The following is an 18,487-nucleotide window of genomic DNA, read 5'->3' on the forward strand; positions in this document are numbered from 1 at the left end:
CAAATGCAATCTTTAACAGGGCAAAGCTTGGCCAGTTTCCACATTAAAAGACTGAACCATCACTAGACTCTATTTTAGGGTTTTTTTTAAATATAATTTTTAAACTTTTTTGTTTTTTAATAATTGCCCAGAATGTAAAATCTGTGTTTGTCTCCCAACCATTTCTGTGGTCAGAGCACAGACTTTGGGCTTAGCTGCCACAGAATTTTTATTGTCTCTCTGGAAAAAAAGAAAAAAACCCACAGGCATTTTATACAGCTTCCAAGAAGCAGCTAATTCAAAACTGTTTAAAAAACAAGTAGCAAGTGTTAAATAATTTAGCACCAAAAAAAATATTTTCTCCAAATGGTCCCACTTTCTTCTGTCTTTGTAATTTTTTTATTTGACAAGCAAAAAATTGAATGAAATAATGGTCTGTTTGCTATAATTACAGTAATTTACACATTATATAAAAAAGGAGAAAAAAGAGCAACTGACAGTGGTGTCATAAATCTCATGTGTACCTTTTAAAAATGTGAATAATATACTGTCTGACTCTCTAATGCAATTTTAACAGAACATTGCCACAGGGCCAACACAAAATCCAACAAAAAATAAGCCTATTCCCAGGTTTAAACCTCAGACTCAGTGAACAGACTGTATGGTGATTTACCAAACACTTGGTTGTAGAGACAGGAACACAGAGATTCCAAAGCCATAACTTTCCCTTATTCAAGGGCAGTTAGGAGAGAGCCACCAGTACTGTCCCTGCCCTACCTGCCACCTCTTGCCTGGGTGTTCACCTTGCACAGCGCTGGACAGACAATACACACACAGCCACCTGCTCAGGCACAGAGGCACCTGCATTTTCTGGAGGGCAGCTTCTGACCTTGCCCAGGGCTGTACTTGTAGGTTTACTGGCTTCCCAGATGGCAGACCTACTTTGGAAAGTAATCTCAGACCACGTTTCCGAAGACTGCAAATACATACAAACAGAGTGAGGCAAAAACTGTGGCAGTTTTCAAAATCCTCCAGATACACCCTCCATTCTTACCTGTTATTGGTGACTTTTTAGGCACATTCCTGTAGGGCTTGCTTCTGCAAGAGGTGGCAGCTATAGGAACCTCCCTTTGATGACCAAAATCTGGGTGAGTGCAAACACAGGTCTTGATCTGGGTCTGCAGCTCATGTCTTGTACTCTGCTCACTAACAGAGTGACAGATTCTGCCTGGTAAATGTCATTTAACTGGCTGGAGAGAAAAAAAGGTTTAAGAAAAAGCAGGGAAATGGCCCCCAGTGAATTCAGGGCACAGAGACAGTCTGGGGTGTCTCTAAGAACAGACTGAACAGATAGCCGTATGCTGGGGAATATGCTGGAGCAAAGGGAATTAGGCTGTGTCCCTTTTTATGTGTGGAAAATGTTCAGAGATGTAGTCCTAACTCATGAAGATTTTTCAATTGCTATTAAAGATGCAAGTGTGTCCCGTGTGTTCTGAATGCAGACTCTTGGAAATGGCTCCCACAGACATTCAAATGAAAAGGGCTATCAAAAAACCCCTTTTGATCTCCTTCAACTGGATGCCACTGCACCATCTCACCTACTGTGGATTGCACGAGATAACCCTTAGAGTTCCCTTCCAACCCAAATTATTCTGTGATTCTATGACCTCACAGGAGTTAAAGACTCTGAAATTTGCTTAACAGAACATCATTATGTATATTGCCTTCTCATGGTGCACTAGAATATACCGAAATTGATGCCATGCATAGCATGGCACATCATGACACACATGATGAGAAGGAATCTGTAGGGATGAAGGAGTCACCATCATGACAGGAATTAAATGTCATATTTGCATGGTCCAGTTAACATGTTTGACCTCTGTAACACCTGTTCATTACCATCACATTTACCCAAAAAATATCTCATCCCACGTTAGGAAGTGTTCTCAAATACAGACCCTGTTCTGCCTCACCACTGGAGGGATGAAATCTCACTCAGCCTGGACTAGAAAAAATGTTTCAGTTAAATATGTGACTAACATAATTGCTTAATACTAAAATCCAGCAAGCTGACCCAAGATGCAGTACAATAACAGATATACCATTGAGTTACTTAAAAGTGGTAAGCTTTTCACTTCATTGTATTTTCACTTTGATTGGTCTTTCCATAGCAAGAAACACAGTAAAATCAAATCAAAGAGTTTATTTGCATAGGAAATAGCAAAAATAGCACCATTGAGAGCTACACAGTAAAGACTTTGTTTAACCCTCACATTTGTACTTGTTATTTAATTTCATTTTTCAGTAAAGCAGAGGAAAATTTTATCTGCTAGTGGGTAAAAAAAGACTTCAATGCTGGCAAATGCTTATCTCTGGGCTTTAGCCTCAGGGTCTGATTCTGGACTGGTTATCGACAGCTGTGGCTTCTGCTTGGGTTGGCCAGTTTGGAAGCACCATGCCATATGGTGAATGTGTTAGCAGGGCAGGGTGCCTCTTTTCTGTCTCCAAAAGAACAGATGAGATTCCCAAACACATTCAGCACTTAGTGCCTGTGTCAGGTCCATTACTCCCATCTCTCACTACAAACTGCTTTGTGCAGAAGAGGTTTGAGAATGCAGCTGCTTTGCTGGTTGGCACATACCCAAGGCCTGATCACTTTTCAGATCTGCACTTAGTGGGTGGGCATGGCTTGGTCAGAGGGTTAAACTCACAAATGACCTATTGTGAAGGTCTTTTCAAACTCCATCCCCTTTTTACTTTGTATTTTCATTCTCGGGTTGATTTTGGCAATTAGCTGATAGGGAGAAAGGGCCACTGTCTGGCTTGTTGCTTTCACTCTCAAACACAATTTCCCCCATGTTTCTGAACATCTCTTTGTTCTGATCCTTCATCAAAGATCAAAATCCGCCTAGAACAGCCTGCACTATGCACCAGCCTTCTAAGTAACACAACTTGCCAAATTATTGTCATAGTGGATCAACCAAAATAGTGAATTGGGTCACAGTTCGCTTCCTGAGTTTTTAATACCAGGGGACTTTCTATGCTGCTCTGGCTGATATTTGGGTGAAGCAATGGTAGGGGAGCTGTGCATGTGCTGACAGTGCACAGGGGATTTGGTATCCTTGACATGACAGAGGATAACCTTGAAGATTTTGGCAGAGGCATTTCCCTGACAGAGGGAAATAAGTTCCATTTCTTAGAACCAAACTCTCTGAGTACAGAGAGTAGCAAGGAGGTTTAGATCATCTGTGTCATCTCTTCAGGAGACCCCACATGACTCCATAAAAAAGTAGCTCCTATAGAATATCGATTCATTTATTAAATTTAACAGGGATCTTCTGGAAAGCACACACTAGCTGTTCCATATTGTCTGTCCACTGGGAGTTGGATATACTGAAGACCTCTTTTCCAGCTTTGGCATAGCTTTATCTTCCCCCTCCATGCGGATGGCAAATAGCACCAACAATCCTGTACCTGTGTGTCACAGTTAATGCCCCAGGCTGCAGGATTTGATTTCAGTTGAAAGGGTGAGGGATAAAGCTTTGGAAAGAATTAATCAGATAACAGATGAAAAATTTGGCATTGGAATGGTTTTGCATAAACAATCACACAATGCATTACTATTATATGCTCTTCAAAAGAGGAAAAAAACCCACTTATTTTTAACATTTTAATATGCCCTGATGTAAGAGAAAACAAAACAAAACAAAAAAGTTCACATATCACATCAAAGATAATAATAATAATAATAATTATAAGTCATAAAAATAATCTGACCGACCGGCAGCATTCGTTGGCTTTAGAAGGCCTCCCGCAAAAGAAACACAGCTGAAAACATTGGAGAGCTCTTGGCAGGTGTGAGGAATTCAAGTTTTCAAAACAAGTCTGGGGGTGCTCCCTGCACGCTATGGCCCTTTGACGTTGGAGGGCCGGGCAGCCAGGCTTGCATAGTAAGCGCACTGAGAGGGGTCACACTGTCCACTGGCTCCTGGGGGTCCCTGGGGACCTGCCAGACCCGGCACACCGGCTTCACCTTGAGGGCCGGGAGGTCCTGGCATCCCATCTTTGGCATAACCAGGCTCCCCTGGGAGGCCTGAAATAGAAACAAAATGCCCTTGGTGAGTGACACCAGAGTGACACCCCCAGGGTGCAGTACTCAGCAGTGTAATGTCACAGGAAATGGCTTTGCTGCCAAACTGGGATGCAGACAGCAGCTTCTACAGATTTGGATTTGGCCAGGATGTATCTCAAGGATATAACCAGAGCGTCTCCTCGGAAATAAAGATTTCTATTCCCTATGGCAGCCTCAGGATGCTTGGCTCTGCTATGGCTGCTCTTCCTCTATCTCCACACTGAAGTTGTGAAGCTGCATGAGACAACTAATGACATACAGTCCTCACAGAGAGGAGGTGAGGATGGGAAAGCTGGAGGCAAGAGCCAGCTTGGGGAGACAACTCATTGTTGCAGAGCATAGTGTGCACAGTTATTTGAAGGCAATGCAAGGCCAGTCTGCCAAATGCAAACCATGGGGTTATGAGGGCTTCCCATAGCTCCTTTCCCAAAAAAGCAATGAAGGCAAAACTGATCAATGGTTCCTAATTTCAGACTGCAGACAAACTATATTTGCTGCTGCTTTGTCAGTACCCGCAAAGCAGCTGTATCCCCAAGACACAGGTGTTCAGTATGACCTTTTATAACATCTGAAGCTGCCTGAAACTCTGGGTTCAGCTTGGTCACAAGCAGACTCTGCCAAGGACAGAGAAAACACTTACTTCATAGTGCCTCTAATAATTAAAGCTTCACTTTGTATTTGTCCCAAAGGACAGCTAACTTAGCTGTAACTGAGATGGTTCATTATACCCATCAGGCTGAGGAAATAAAGGTGGCGAGATATGATGTCAGTGATACAGTCCTTCCCTTTGGGCCACATCCTACAGAAACTGTGTACATTGTACTTATGTCATCCTGATTGTCTCTCTAATACAGCAGACACCTGTGTCCTGGTAGTGGTTCTAAGTGGTGTGTTTTGTGGGGTGTTCTGATTAACACACCTGGAATTCCTGGAGGACCCATTTCCCCTCTCTGGCCAATACCAGTGTCTCCCTTCTCACCCTTTGCTCCTCTTTCTCCTGTAAAGAAAAAAATATGACCTGATGAGCGTGGTCTACAGAACTAAACATTACTATAGGTCTTTCATCCACACTGAAGCAAATATATTTGGTAAAAATAGTTCCTAATTGTGGCCAGTCCTCTGAAAGGGGACATTACGTGGGAATGAAGACTTGCCCCACTCCAGTTCTGGCCAGAGGTGGAGCATACCAGCAATTGCTGGTCAGATTCAAACCTCTGATTCAACAGACTGAGGTCGCTTTCAACACCTGCATTTTGAGGACTATTTATATGCTACTAAAAGGAAAGGTGGATGCCAAAGTGGAATGGACACATCCTTTTACTGGACTGCCCCAACAACCAAGTTTCACTCACCTTTGGGACCAGCTGGTCCAGGTGGCCCCTCAGACCCAGTCTGTCCAGGTCGGCCAGGCTCTCCTGGAGGGCCAGTTCTTCCTGGAAGTCCTTCCTTCCCAGGGGGACCAGGAGGTCCTGGTCTGCCATGGGATGCTTTTACCTGTGCAGGCTGTATCTGAGCCAGGATATAGGGCAACTTTGCTGTGAAGAGAGGGAAATGGGTTGGTTAGACTAGAAGGACTATGCTCCAAGAGATGAAGAGCCAGAACCAGGGGATCAGTAAAGTCCAAGTATTGTCACAGATTACTTTTCCAGGGACACCCATTTGTTGTCCCACCATAATCCATGATTGTGACTCCCTAATCACCTCTAAATTATTTAAATCTCATTTCTTGGTAGCTTTAAATTTCTCATAAATTTAATACTTTATCATAAACTTTTCTCTCATCCTCTGCTCCTTGTCCTCCAAGAATCTGAAATGTCCCTTCCTTTAGTTGTGCAGGTGGTGGATACCTGTTAAACTGGGACCACTGCTGCTCTGAGAAGGAGAGCCTTTTTCTACTGCTTTTGTTACACAGAGATACTACATGGATGGTCTGTAGGGAGAAAGCTTTTCTTGTTCCAGGCTATGTCACACACGGAGTTAAAGCCTAATGCACCCATCTCTGGCTGTGAAGTCAGAAGCTGTAACTAAGCTCCCTGTAACAGCATATTCTGCAATTCCTGGCAGGCACACACTGCCTGCCATTTCAGTGCTAAGACCCTGAACAACCATGCTGGTTTGGCTGGGGTGGAGTTATTTTCTTCACAATGGCTGGTATGGGGCTGTGTTTTGGATTTTTGTTGATGTTTTTGTTATTGCTGAGCAGGGCCTACACAGAGCCAAGGCCTTTTCTGCTTTTTGTACTGCCACATTGGCAAGGAAGTTGAGGGTGCAGAGGAGGTTGGGAAGAGACACAGCCAGAGTAGGTGATCCAAACTGACCAAAGGGATATTCCAGACCAGGTGACATCATGCTCAGTATATAAAGTGGGGGAACAAGAAAGAAGGGGGGGGACATTTGCAGTGATGGTGTTTGACTTCCCAAGTTGCCTTTACATGTGATGGAGCCCTGCTCTCCTGGAGATGGCTGAACACCTGCCTGCCCATGGGAAGCAGGGAATTAATTCCTTGCTTTGCTTTGTTTCTGGGTAGTTTTTGCTTTCCCTATTAAACTGTCTTTATCTCCACCCATGAGTTTTCCAGCTTTTACCCTTCTGATTCTCTCCCCAGTCCCGCTGGTAGGGGAGTGAGTGAGTGGCTGCATGGGCCTTGGCTGCTGGCTGGGGTTACACCACAAAAATAACCTTGGGAGCTCATAAAACACACTCAGCATCACAAACATCCTCCAGAACAGAGGATCTTCTCTTTCTATCTTCTCTTCATTAATCCTAAATTTTAAATTATTTTAGACTGGTGTGGATATTGAAGACTGAGAGTGTGTAAATAAAATCTGTGAAATAATCACTCCATTTACCTGTGATCTTTAGCATGGAGCAAAATGTTAGCACCTGTGTGTCAGCTGCTTCAAGAGCTGTGTGAGAAGGACTACAGCTTTGCATCTCACTGTCAATGGCATCAGTAGTGGTCTGTAACTCACATACTTTGAGAGAAACAGCAGCCCACATTCCCTCCAGCCCCTGTTCTTATATAGGTGAGTATCACAAGTCACAGACAAAAATCAGGAATATTTCTTCTCCAGCTGGGATCTCAAAAGCAAGTTTACGATCTACTCTGGTTACTTTCTGTGCTATTGCTGGGAACATTGAAGCTTGGGGAATTGTAAAGCACATTTCCTTTTACACATCTTCCAAGCAAGCTTGCTGCAATGCTACCTTTCCTTAAGCAGAAGTTCAGATGCCAGAATAGCTATGGAAAGCATCTTTCATACTCTCAGATCCATCTTCTGGCTTCCTGGTACTGATTACTTACCATCAAGCTGCTTGGATAACTCCTCTTGGATGAGTCTCCTCAAAGTCTCTAGAGATGGGGGTTCTCCCTAAAGAGTCAGAATCACAGGGATGAGACAAGATAATCACAGCCAAGGGATCAGAGGGTGATAGGAACTTCCCAGATAGTGGGAACAGTTTTAAACTGAAAGAGGAAAGATTTAGATATTGGGAAGAAATTCTTTACTGTGAGGGTGGCGAGGCACTGGAATGGTTTGCCCTGAGAAACTGCGGATACCCCAGCCTGGGAAGTGTTCAAGGCAAGTTGGGTGGGCTTTGGAGCAACCTGATATGGTGGGTGGCATCAATGCCTATGGTGGAGGGGGTGGGGGGCAGTGCTTGGAACTAGATGAAATTTAATGTCCCTTCAACCCAAACCACTCTGTGGTTCTATGATGCGCAAACTAAGCCCTCCACAAGGGGCTCGGCAGGTGCCATGTCATCACCCACAGCACACACAGGGCTGCAGGATCTGCCTAAAAGAGGAATGTAAAGGGATTCAAAACAATCACAGAATCAATTAGGCTGGAAAAGACCTCTGAGATCATAAAATCTAGCCTTTGACTGAACACCACCATGTCAAGTAAACTATGGCACTGAATGACACGTCCAGTCTTTCCTTAAACATCTCCAGAGACAGTGACTCCACCACTTCCCTGAGCAGCCCATTCCAATATTTAATTGCCCTTTCTGTGAAGAAATTCTTCCTAATGTCCAACTAAACCTCCCTGGCACAGATTGAGACTATGTCCTCTTCTCCTACCATTAGTTGTCTGGGAGAGGAGACTGATCCCCACATAGATAGATCCTCCTCTTAGGCAGTTACAGAGAGTAATAAAATCCCCCCTGAGCCTCCTTTCCTCTGAGCTGAACAAAGCCAGCACGCTCAGTCTTCACAGGAGTTGTGCTCCAGACCTTTCACCATCTCTGTTCCCTTCTCTAAAACTGCTCCAGAACCTCATGTCCTTCCTGAACTGGGGGGCCCAGAACTGGACACAGGATATGACGTGTGGCCTCTCCAGTGAACAGCACAGAGGGACAATCACCAGCCCGGTTCTGCTGGCCACACTATTGCTGACACAGAAGGCCAGGAGGCCACCGGCCTCCTTGCCCAGCTGGGTACATGCCAGCTCACATTTGACTGCCGTTGGCCAGCACCTCCCGGGCCTTTCCTGCTGGGCAGCTTTCCAGCCACTCTGCCCCCAGCCTGGAGCACTGCAGGGCCTTGTTGGGACACGTGGGCAGGACCCAGGCCTTGCTCTTCATGAACCACATCCCACTGGCCTCACACCATCCAGCCAGCCTGTCCACATCCCTCTGCAAAGCCTTCCTACCCTGCAGGGCATCGACACCCCCACCCACCTTGGTGTCATCACAAATTTACTACTGAGGGTACCCTCAATGCCCTTGGCTACATCAGCAGGAAAGAAACTGAAAAGGACTGGGCCCAGGGGACACCACTACTGACCGGACGCCAACTGGATGCGGCACCATGCCCCAACTCCCCGGGCCTGGCCATCCCGACAGTTCTTAAGCCAGCAAAGAGTGCACCTGCCCAAGCCCTGGGCTGACGGCTTTTCCGGGACTGTGCTGTGGGAGACGGAATCAAAGGCTTTGCTCAAGTCCAGGGAGACTCCATCCACAGCTTTTCCCTCAGCTCTGAGGCGGGTCACACGCTTCTCAAAGGACGTCAGGTTGCTCAGGCAGGACCTGCCTTTCCTAAACCCACGCTGGCTGGGCCTGATCCCTCGGTTCCCCTCTATGGGCCGTGCGATCCCACTGACGACGATCTGCTCCAGAACCCTGCCGGGCCCCGAGGTCAGGCTGACAGGCCTGCAGTTCCCCTCGTCCTCCCTCCGGCCCTTCTTGGGCGTCACAGTGGGACACCTGCAGTCATCTGGGACCTCCCCGACTGGCCGGGAATGATGATAATAAAGGACAGGAGAGTGGCTTAGCGACCTCTTCCGTGGCTCCCTCAGCACCCTTGGGAGACTCCAGGCCAGGCCCAGTGACTTGTCACTGTTTAAGTGGCTCCGTAGGTCACTAACAACTCCCTCCGGGATTGCAGGAGTCTGGCCTGCTCCCCGTCCCTGTGTGCCAGCTCAGCGGACTGCTTGTCCTCCAGGTAACCCATCTGATTGTTGGAGGAGATGGAGGAAAAGAAAGAATTCTGCACCTCAGCCTTTTCCTCGTCCATTGTGACCATATTCCCCTCACCCCCGCCTTGATTAAAGAAGGGCCATTTGCCTTGGCGCTGCTGCATTCCTAATCTTTTTAAGCAAAGACTTTTAATTGTCTTTTACAGGGGTGGCCAGATTAAATTCAAACAGATTTTTTGCCTTCCTGATGATCTTTCTACCTGAGGTTGGGGTCAATAGCTTAGGCACATGGTGGGCTGGGTGGGAAAAGCACTTTGGCATGGTACAGGGCTTCTTTGGGGATGTTTAGAGGAGGAACATACAAGGTGGGACAACAGAGAGGTGCAGGTCACTGGGAGAAGAACAAGTGGAGGCAAAGTTGAGGGGCAAAGGCCTAACAAAGGCCTTTGTGACCAGGGGCGGCTCCATGGAAATTGCCAGGCCTCTGGGACAAGGGACGGCCGTGCCCACCAGGCCTTTGTGACCCGCGGTGGCATCATGCCCAGAGGCCATTGTGACGTGGGTCCGTGTCATGACCCTGGGGGCTCCAAGTCCCTGCAGCGGTCACTCCCAGGAGAGCAGCTCTCTGAGAAGGCAGCAGTTTCTCTGGAGGCAGCAACTTCTCAGGAGGCAGCAGCTCCCCTGGGGGCTTGTGGCCAGCGTTTGGCAAAGCACCCTCAAGATGTCAAATCAGCAGCAGGCGAATGCTCACAGGCACCCCTGTGAGGGGCAGCCACTGCTGTACAAGTGGTGACAGGTGAGGGAAAGGGATGGAGGGAGAGGCTGCAGTTGCACCTGGGGAAAGCCCTGGGGCAGAGACAGGCAGGCCTGGCACCAGGCCTTGCTCTGCGGAGGGGCCAGCGCTGGCCTGGGCTAAGCACAGCAATGCCCCAGGGACAGCGAGCACAGTGGGGAACTCAGCCCAGCCTGGCTGCCGTGGCCAGCACCTGCCTCGGGGCCAGGGCCGGGCTGGCCGGCACGTGGGGGACACTGTTCCCGCACAGCCACCTCCATCCTGTGCCTCCTCCTGCTTCCCACAGGTGACCCAGAGGCAGCCACAGGAGGCACCACAGGTCACCTGGAAGACTGTCACACCCCTTCACATGGACAGACTGTTCCCCAGACCAGTCACCTCAGGAAGATCCCCAGGACTTGACACACAGGACAGCCTGGAGGGCGGGCACTCGCTGCCCCGCAGCGGCACAGTCACACGGCCACAAAGATTGTCCGTGTCAGACTTGCCGCCTCTCCACGGCCCTCCATTGACAGTGACACGGCTCAGCCCTAAACTGCCAAGAGCAGCCTCGGCAAAGGTCAAGCTGCCCCCTCTGCCAGCAGCAGCAGCAGCCTCGGGGTCTTCTCCCAGAGGCAGAGCACGGTCCGGGGGCCCCATGGCCAGCGGCCACCGACAGCTTGTGCCACCTGCTCCATGGGGCACTATGGCTGCTGACAGGGCCTGGGAAACACCTTCCCCGGACAGCAGCCCTGCTGCTGAAGGGCTCTGGCGAGGGTCAGCAGCAAGGCAGGGCCGTCGCCTGCCATCGGTGCAATCCACACACAAAGTGCAGGTCCGCACAGGGACCCAGCCAGCTTGGAAGCACTTGGGGCACTCTGAGACAGAGGAGCTCATCAAGGTGCGGGAGGGGCATGGTGGCAACACCTGCAGTGACCTGTTTAGAGACCTCGCCCCGTATCTGCGTGAGAACAGGTCCGTCAGCTCCACCTCAAGCACTTCCAAGTGGTTGAGTGCCCGCCAAGGGGCGCAGGGAACGCGTCGGCCGGCCGAGCAAACTGCGCGTCGCAAGCAGCTGTGCCCAGAGGATGAGGACGCTTTGATGCAGCTTCTCCGTAAAAAGACAGAGCAGCTGGAGGAGCTGGAAGACAAAGTGTACAAAGAGAAGTTTAGAGCCATCTTCTCCTCCCTGGAAGACAAAGAAGGCCCCATGACGTCCAGCTGCGTCATCAGGGATCCATGGAGTCCCACCCTGGAGCCAGCTGCAGGTCCCTCGGTGCCACACAGCACCTGCAGCGTGACCAAAGACGCCGCAGGAGAGACAGAAAGCTCCTCAGAGCTTGTGTCTCTTGATCAGTTGTTGGCCGACCTGTGCCCTGTCTCCGATGAATTGCTGTCTTGTGATGCTCTCATCAAGGAGCTACTGGAAAAGTGAGGAAGAAAAGCTCCCTGACAGAGAAGCGGCAGGAGAGAGGGACAGCGAGCCAGAGAGCGCCTTGTCTCTCCAGCCGCAAGACGAAAAAGAAGAGCCAGTGGCTTCTGCCCTGGACAGTTATCCGTGGGATGAGAGGAGCAGCCAGCCTCCCCCCACATCACAGCCTGAGGAGACATCAGGCTTCCCAGCTTCTCCTTCATCTGGAGGCGCCTGTGAGGAGAGGGCAATTCGTAAGCCACCACAGCAAGCTGAACATGGCAAGCTGCTCTGCATGGGGACTGAGGACGTGTTAAAGGACCTTCTGCAGATCCAGACACAGCAGCTGGAGGAAGAGGATGATGACCAAACACATGGAGACCTGTTTGGAGACATCCTCTCCTTCCTGGACAAAGAAAGCCATCCCTGTGACGAGGGGCACAGCGAGCCTCTCCCCACGGCCCTGCACCAAGACACAAAGATGTTTGCAGTTTGTGCCTTGCCTGCTGAACCCGTGGACAAGGCCGATGAAACACGCATGGAGGCTGGCCATGCCCAGGCTGCCCCTCCCCAGGAAAAGCCCTGCAGGGCTGGGGCACCGGCAGGGGCTTGCCCGCTGCCTGCCCAGCCCCTGGCACGCAGTGGCCCTTCTCCCCCCGCTGGCATGGCCACTGTCCCACGGCCCCCGGCCCCACGGCGATGGCGCTCCATCGTCAAGACGGCCCGGCGGGCTCTGCGCCGGCTCTTCTCTTTCAGATGCCGCAGTATGCAGCTGGAGGAGTGAGCCCCACTGCCAGCACCAGGACGATCCCCAAAGATGCCGGCTCACCCTGAGGACGCCCAGCTCCCAGGGGCAACGGCAGCGACCAGAGGCACCAGCACTGGAGAGGGAAACAAACACTGGAGGCACCGATGCATGCATGGATGGATGGATGGATGGATGGTGCCCAAGGCAATCAGTTGCCAAAGGTGGGTCCTGCTGCCGGCCACAGCCCCTCGCCCCCATGCCGACTGCCAGGCAGCCTGGTCAGGAGAGCCGCCTGAGGAAGGATTGCTGATCTGCCCTGGCACACCCCACAGAAGCTGACTTTAGGCCCGGGCTGCATTGGGGGGGTGCATCCCCCCCTGCCCCCAGGCTGCATTAGGAGCTGAGAAACGCTCCTTGGGCCTCTGCATTGCAGGCAAAGGAAAGCCCATCCTCCTTTCACCTGGCAAATCGGAAAACGCTTCCCTGGTTTCCCTCGGCACAGACTGCAGAAAGGTGTTAACCCCGGATGAAAGCCCAGGGGTCCTCACCTCCACGAGAACCACCGGCACCCCCAGCGCAGAGAAGTGCAGGGTGACAAAGGACCGACGGGATGCTGCTGGAGCCAAGCATCTCGGACTCTTCTTTTTGATCTCTTCCCCACCTCACCCCAGCCCTGCTCTTCTCCCACACCCTCCAACCCCCGATCTTCCCCTCCCCACCCCAAACACCCTCTTCCCCGTCTTTGCTTCTGACCCTCCTCTTTCCTATGCCTTTCTATCTCTCCACCCCACATTTATTGTAAAATAAAATCCCTGTTGTTGACTTTGGTGGATTGTCCCCTTGGCACCGTAATTCAGGCAGAGGCATCTCTCATTAATTGCATCTGAACAGGGGCACACATGTGCTGTGGCCTCCCCAGTGCCCAGCACAGAGGGACAATCACCAGCCCGGTCCTGCTGGCCACACTATTGCTGACTGTCTTGGGGTGACGTTATGATGTGTATCCTATATCGCTGCCTATGCCCAGAAATTAATTTTTATGCCGTTCTATGCCTCTAAACTGAGCCTGAGAGGGGGAAGAGGAAAAAACTGAGCAAAACTTTCTCAAAGCAGTTTGCAGCTCGTTCAAGGTCATATAAAGATAGCAGGTTTTTTTCCCCCCCAGCTGCGGCAGGGGAGTGAGGAAGCACCCGGCTTGCAGCTTTTCCAGTCAGCTTTTGGCCAGTTGTTTTCAGTTTCTCGTTCTCCGGAGAGAGACTGAGAGTTGGACTTTGCTTTTTTCCTTCTCTGGAATTCTGGATTTTCTCCCTTTTCTACTGGACTGCTTTCAACCTCAGAGCACATCGGGAGGACTTTCCACCGGGCACAGAGGGCCTGGCCCTGGGCCAAGCCCCAGCTCCGAGGAGACCAAAGGGAGGACTCTAATGCTTTCCCAGGTTTTTCCTCCACAGTGAAAGATTTTACCATTTAACATTATTTTCCTTTCCCGGGTGTTTGTTAAATAAATAGTTTTATCTTCTTCACTTTCCTTCGAGGAAAATTTATTTTTTCCCGAACCTGGTAGGGGGAGGGGTGGTTGTGCCTTCTCTCAGAGGATGTATTTCTAAATTTGGCCAAACTGGAACACTGACACAGAAGGCCAGGAGGCCACCGGCCTCCTTGCCCAGCTGGGCACACTCAGGCTCACGTTCAGCCGCCGTTGGCCACCACCTCCCGGGCCTTTCCTGCTGGGCAGCTTTCCAGCCACTCTGCCCCCAGCCTGGAGCACTGCAGGGCCTTGTTGGGACACGTGGGCAGGACCCAGGCCTTGCTCTTCTTGAATCTCATCCCGCTGGTCTCACACCATCCAGCCAGCCTGTCCACATCCCTCTGCAGAGCCTTCCTACCCTGCAGGGCATCGACACCCCCACCCACCTTGGTGTCATCACAAATTTACTACTGAGGGTACCCTCAATGCCCTTGGCTACATCAGCAGGAAAGAAACTGAAAAGGACTGGGCCCAGGGGACACCACTACTGACCGGACGCCAACTGGATGCGGCACCATGCCCCAACTCCCCGGGCCTGGCCATCCCGACAGTTCTTAAGCCAGCAAAGAGTGCACCTGCCCAAGCCCTGGGCTGATGGCTTTTCCAGGACTGTGCTGTGGGAGACAGAATCAAAGGCACCTCAATTTCCAGCTTCTAGTAAACTATGGTTTCGGTGGTTTAAGCAGGCAGCCTGGTCTGAGAGCACTAGTTGCAGCACTGTTTCCATCTCCATCCTTGAGAAAATCTCCTTCCTATGAACTCATAGGACAAGTAATAGAAATCACATCAGGAGACATCTCTGCCCTACCAGATCACAGTGGAGATCCCATGTCCTTTTTCATCATTGCATGTTTCCTCACAGAGAGATTTACATGTGCCCCCAGGGTACTAATGCTGGGTGTCTGTACTTGCTAAAAGCACTCATATTGGATGCATCCCCTTCCACTGGGCCTTATCTCAGGAAACAGAAGCCAGTTTAGCCAGTTTATGCATATGATACCTATTCTTCCAAACCAGTACAAGGTTTTGCCTGACTTCAGACTGTTGAAGGGAGACAGGGTATGTGGCTGCCTTGCCTTGGCCCCCTACCCAGCCCCCAAGGCACAGTATCTTTCATCTTTTCTCTTAGTTCTTTTGTGCTGTTGCTGTTGTACAGTGGTAATAGCTGTAAAAACTCAAAGTAATGTGAACAACAACTCCAGATGATGCAACTAAAAATATTATGAAACCATTTTTGATGGGTGGAAGAATTTTTTCAATTGCGTGTTTCCAAGTAAATGATAAAAAAAAAAAAAAAGGCTTTAGGGTAGCCAGGCTCTTGCCTTTGCAAAAACTCAAAAGAAAAAATGTAGCTACATTTAAACAATAAACCATTTTCAAGCAGCAAGAGCAAATGTTTTTCTCTGTAAATCAGAAAGTGAGATGCTCCACCTGAAATACACTTTTCATTTTTTTGGCTAAAATTATTCTTTGCATTTCTGTCAGTTTTGAAAATACTTCTGGTCAACCTAAAGACTGCCTTCTTTTGTGAATGAGCTGCTTGCAAAAGTGTTGCTTTTCCCTCACACTGTTTTAACATACAAGATGCAGTTTGTGTCCTCTATATTTACAAAAACCTAGTGAGCTCTTCTGAGTCAGAAGTTTTTCTTCATTAAGAAAAGGAGATTTTATTAAATAGCTAAGTGACATTTCAGTTTTAATCAATAACATTGCTGATAAATACAGAGTTGGTCTATTTGCTGCCTCCTTCCCAACACAAATTTTGCATGAGAAAAAGATGTGTCACTGGTGACAAAAGAAACAATTTTGTCATTAAGTACTAACTGTTTTTGATGGCTGTTAGTGTATATCCCAGTAAATAAACATAATTGTGGAGCATACTTTAAAGGCTTACAAATTATCTTTTCAAGTTTTAACCCTATTGTTTAAATAAGTTTCCATATTCATCACTTGATTTCACACACAAAGAAATGCTTTGTCTAAAATTTAGCCAGCTTTTACATCAGAGATTATTCTCTGTTTATTCTCCTCTGAGATATCTCAAATTCATTCTCAGGATGGGCGCAGTGGCTTCACTGCTATTGGTAGTTTTTCTCATTCTGCTACATACAACACCCTCAGGCATTCTCAGTAGTGAAATTGTTTCCCAACAGGGGGGAAAAAAAAGAGGGAGAATATTAAACAGAAATAGTATTTCATGAATTCTGATGAGCTGACTCCTGGATTTCCAGGAATAGAGCGGTGACCTTTCCATGGCTCAGCATTTTGTCTCTCACAACAACCAGCAGCAAAGGAAGGTGTTAGTCCTCTCTATGAAGTGCTACACATTACTGCCCTTATAGAAAAATTTCTTTTTGGACTCTAATGCCATGGCCACCACCACAGGACCTGATTTAGGCATTTAAGGGTAAAAGGTGTCAGCAACTGGCCATGGGTCTGGATTACTTAGCTCCCCTGAAAGAGCAAGTCAACAACCCCACAAGCCTTCCCCAACTTCCATCCATGGAAGTGTCCAAGGCCTGGTTGGATGGAGCTTGGAGCAACATGGTCTAGTGGAAGGTGCCCCTGCCCACGGCAGGGGGTTAGAACTAAATGGTCTTTAAGGTTTCTTCTAATCCAAACCATTCTATGATTCCATGATTCCCTGAGATGTGCTATAGCTCTCCTTTATGGGTATCAAGAGCTAAAAGTGCTGCCTCCCCATTATAACACACTCCTGCTCCAGTTTCTGTCAGCCTCAATGTACTCTGAGGCACTTCTCTGATCCCTGTGGCAGGAAAATTACTGTACAAAGCCTTTCTCTGGCAATCTTACCCTTGGTCCTGGAAATCCTGGCTGTCCTGGAGGACCAGGAGGTCCAACTTGCCCAGTGTCTCCTGGAGGTCCATGGGGACCCATCAGTCCTGGATGACCCTTATGACCAGGTATCCCGGGGTCACCTGGAGGTCCCTTTTCTCCTTGAGGGCCTTTTTCACCTTTGAAACCAGGCTCGCCCTAAGTGAAAAGAATGACATTACTACCACAAAATAAGAGGCAAACTTCTGATTTCTAAAGAGAGAAACACTCACAGCTGAGCTGGCAAAGTTACTGAGTACAATATCTGGTGCACTACAAATGATCCACAAATTATTACTGACAGAGAATGATTAAAGAGAGACCTGGGAGACTGGGAAGCACTGGCTTCACTTTTGAATGACCCCTACCCCCAGCCACTTACTCAAAATAGCTCTCTTTATTTCAATGTAATGAAGTAACTAGTTAAATTCTTTATCTTACCCTCTCTCCTTTGGAGCCAACTGCACCCTGTTTCCCTGGTGCACCCTGCAACAAAATAAAGGTAAACATAAAAGAACCATCCATAATGACAGTAAATAATGAACCAAACACCTTTGTAATGACTCCTGTGACCTGAGGAAAATTTATTTTCATGACAGTCTGACAGTTTCCTGAGAGCTTTCCCTTTTGCTCTCAATTATCAACAATTGAAGGAAAAAAAAAAAAAAAAAAAAAGCATGACAAGCAGGTTGAGGGAAGTGATTCTCCCCCTCCACTCCCCTTTAGTGAGACCCCACCTGAAGTGCTGTGTCCAGTTCTGGTGCCAGAATATAAGCAAGGACATGAATGTGTTGGAGCAAGTTCAGATGAGGTCACGAACATGCTCAGAGGGCTGGAGCACCTCTGCTGTGGATTCAGGCTGAGAGAGCTGGGGTCGTTCAGCCTGAAGGACAGAAGGTTCTGAGCCCCTTCCAGTACTAAAAGGGGGTTTGTAAGAAAGATGGGGACAAACCTTTTTTCAGGGACTGTAGTGATAGGACAAGAGGAAACGGCTTCACAATCTGAGAGGGTAGGATATTTGGTAGAAATTTTTCACTAGGAGGGTGGTGAGGCACTGAAACAGGTTACCCAGAAAAGTTGTGAATGGTTCAAAGTCAGGTTGAATGGGGTTCTGAGCAACTTGGTCGAGTGGAAGGTGTCTCTGCCCCTGGCAGGGTGGGTGGAAATAGGTGATATTTAAGATCCCTTCCAAGCCAAACCATTCTATGAAAAAAACCCAACAATTTGTTGCAGCCCTAGTAACACCCTTGATGATTTTTTTCCCTGTGACACCAGCCCTGTATAGAAACAACTGGGAATTTAACTTACCTCTTTTCCAGAAGGACCTTTTTCTCCAGGTTCTCCCTAAGACACACAGAAGGTGAATTGAGCATTGCACTGGAGGAGTTGGAAGAAAGACTTCACCTAATAACTGCAAGTCTTGCTTTCTGTTAACAAGTTTTCTTCTACAAAGTAGCAGGTTTGCATGACTTGTCCTTATCCTACTGCTATTGGTCGTTCCTGGAGAGACACATCCTACTATTTGGAAAGCAATTTTTAGTGAATTTGCATCCCATGTAAGCATAAATAACAGGAAGTAATTTCTAACAAACCAGCTGAAGGCAGATGTTTCACTGAAAGTGTGTTCCTGCTTTCAATAAATTTTGTTCCTTTTTCTT

The 18,487-nt window shown here is 48.5% G+C and overlaps 1 protein-coding gene across 1 annotated transcript in view; it reads right to left on the bottom strand.

Annotated features, from left to right (window-relative positions):
• Nucleotides 1-2,170: 2,170 nt before the first annotated feature.
• The window catches only part of COL22A1 (collagen type XXII alpha 1 chain), a 227,599-nt gene continuing 211,282 nt past the window's right edge, over nt 2,171-18,487 (bottom strand). Inside the window, exons 59-65 of the mRNA XM_032134095.1 lie at nt 18,138-18,173; nt 17,271-17,315; nt 16,809-16,988; nt 7,420-7,486; nt 5,467-5,649; nt 5,034-5,111; nt 2,171-4,075 (exon numbers count right to left, since the gene is read on the bottom strand). Of these exons, the coding sequence (XP_031989986.1) occupies nt 3,888-4,075; nt 5,034-5,111; nt 5,467-5,649; nt 7,420-7,486; nt 16,809-16,988; nt 17,271-17,315; nt 18,138-18,173 (777 nt within the window). The 3' untranslated portion in view covers nt 2,171-3,887. The remainder of the gene's footprint in view (nt 4,076-5,033; nt 5,112-5,466; nt 5,650-7,419; nt 7,487-16,808; nt 16,989-17,270; nt 17,316-18,137; nt 18,174-18,487) is intronic.

The sequence above is a fragment of the Corvus moneduloides genome, chromosome 1, assembly GCF_009650955.1.
Source record: "Corvus moneduloides isolate bCorMon1 chromosome 1, bCorMon1.pri, whole genome shotgun sequence".
Taxonomy (NCBI): domain Eukaryota; kingdom Metazoa; phylum Chordata; class Aves; order Passeriformes; family Corvidae; genus Corvus; species Corvus moneduloides.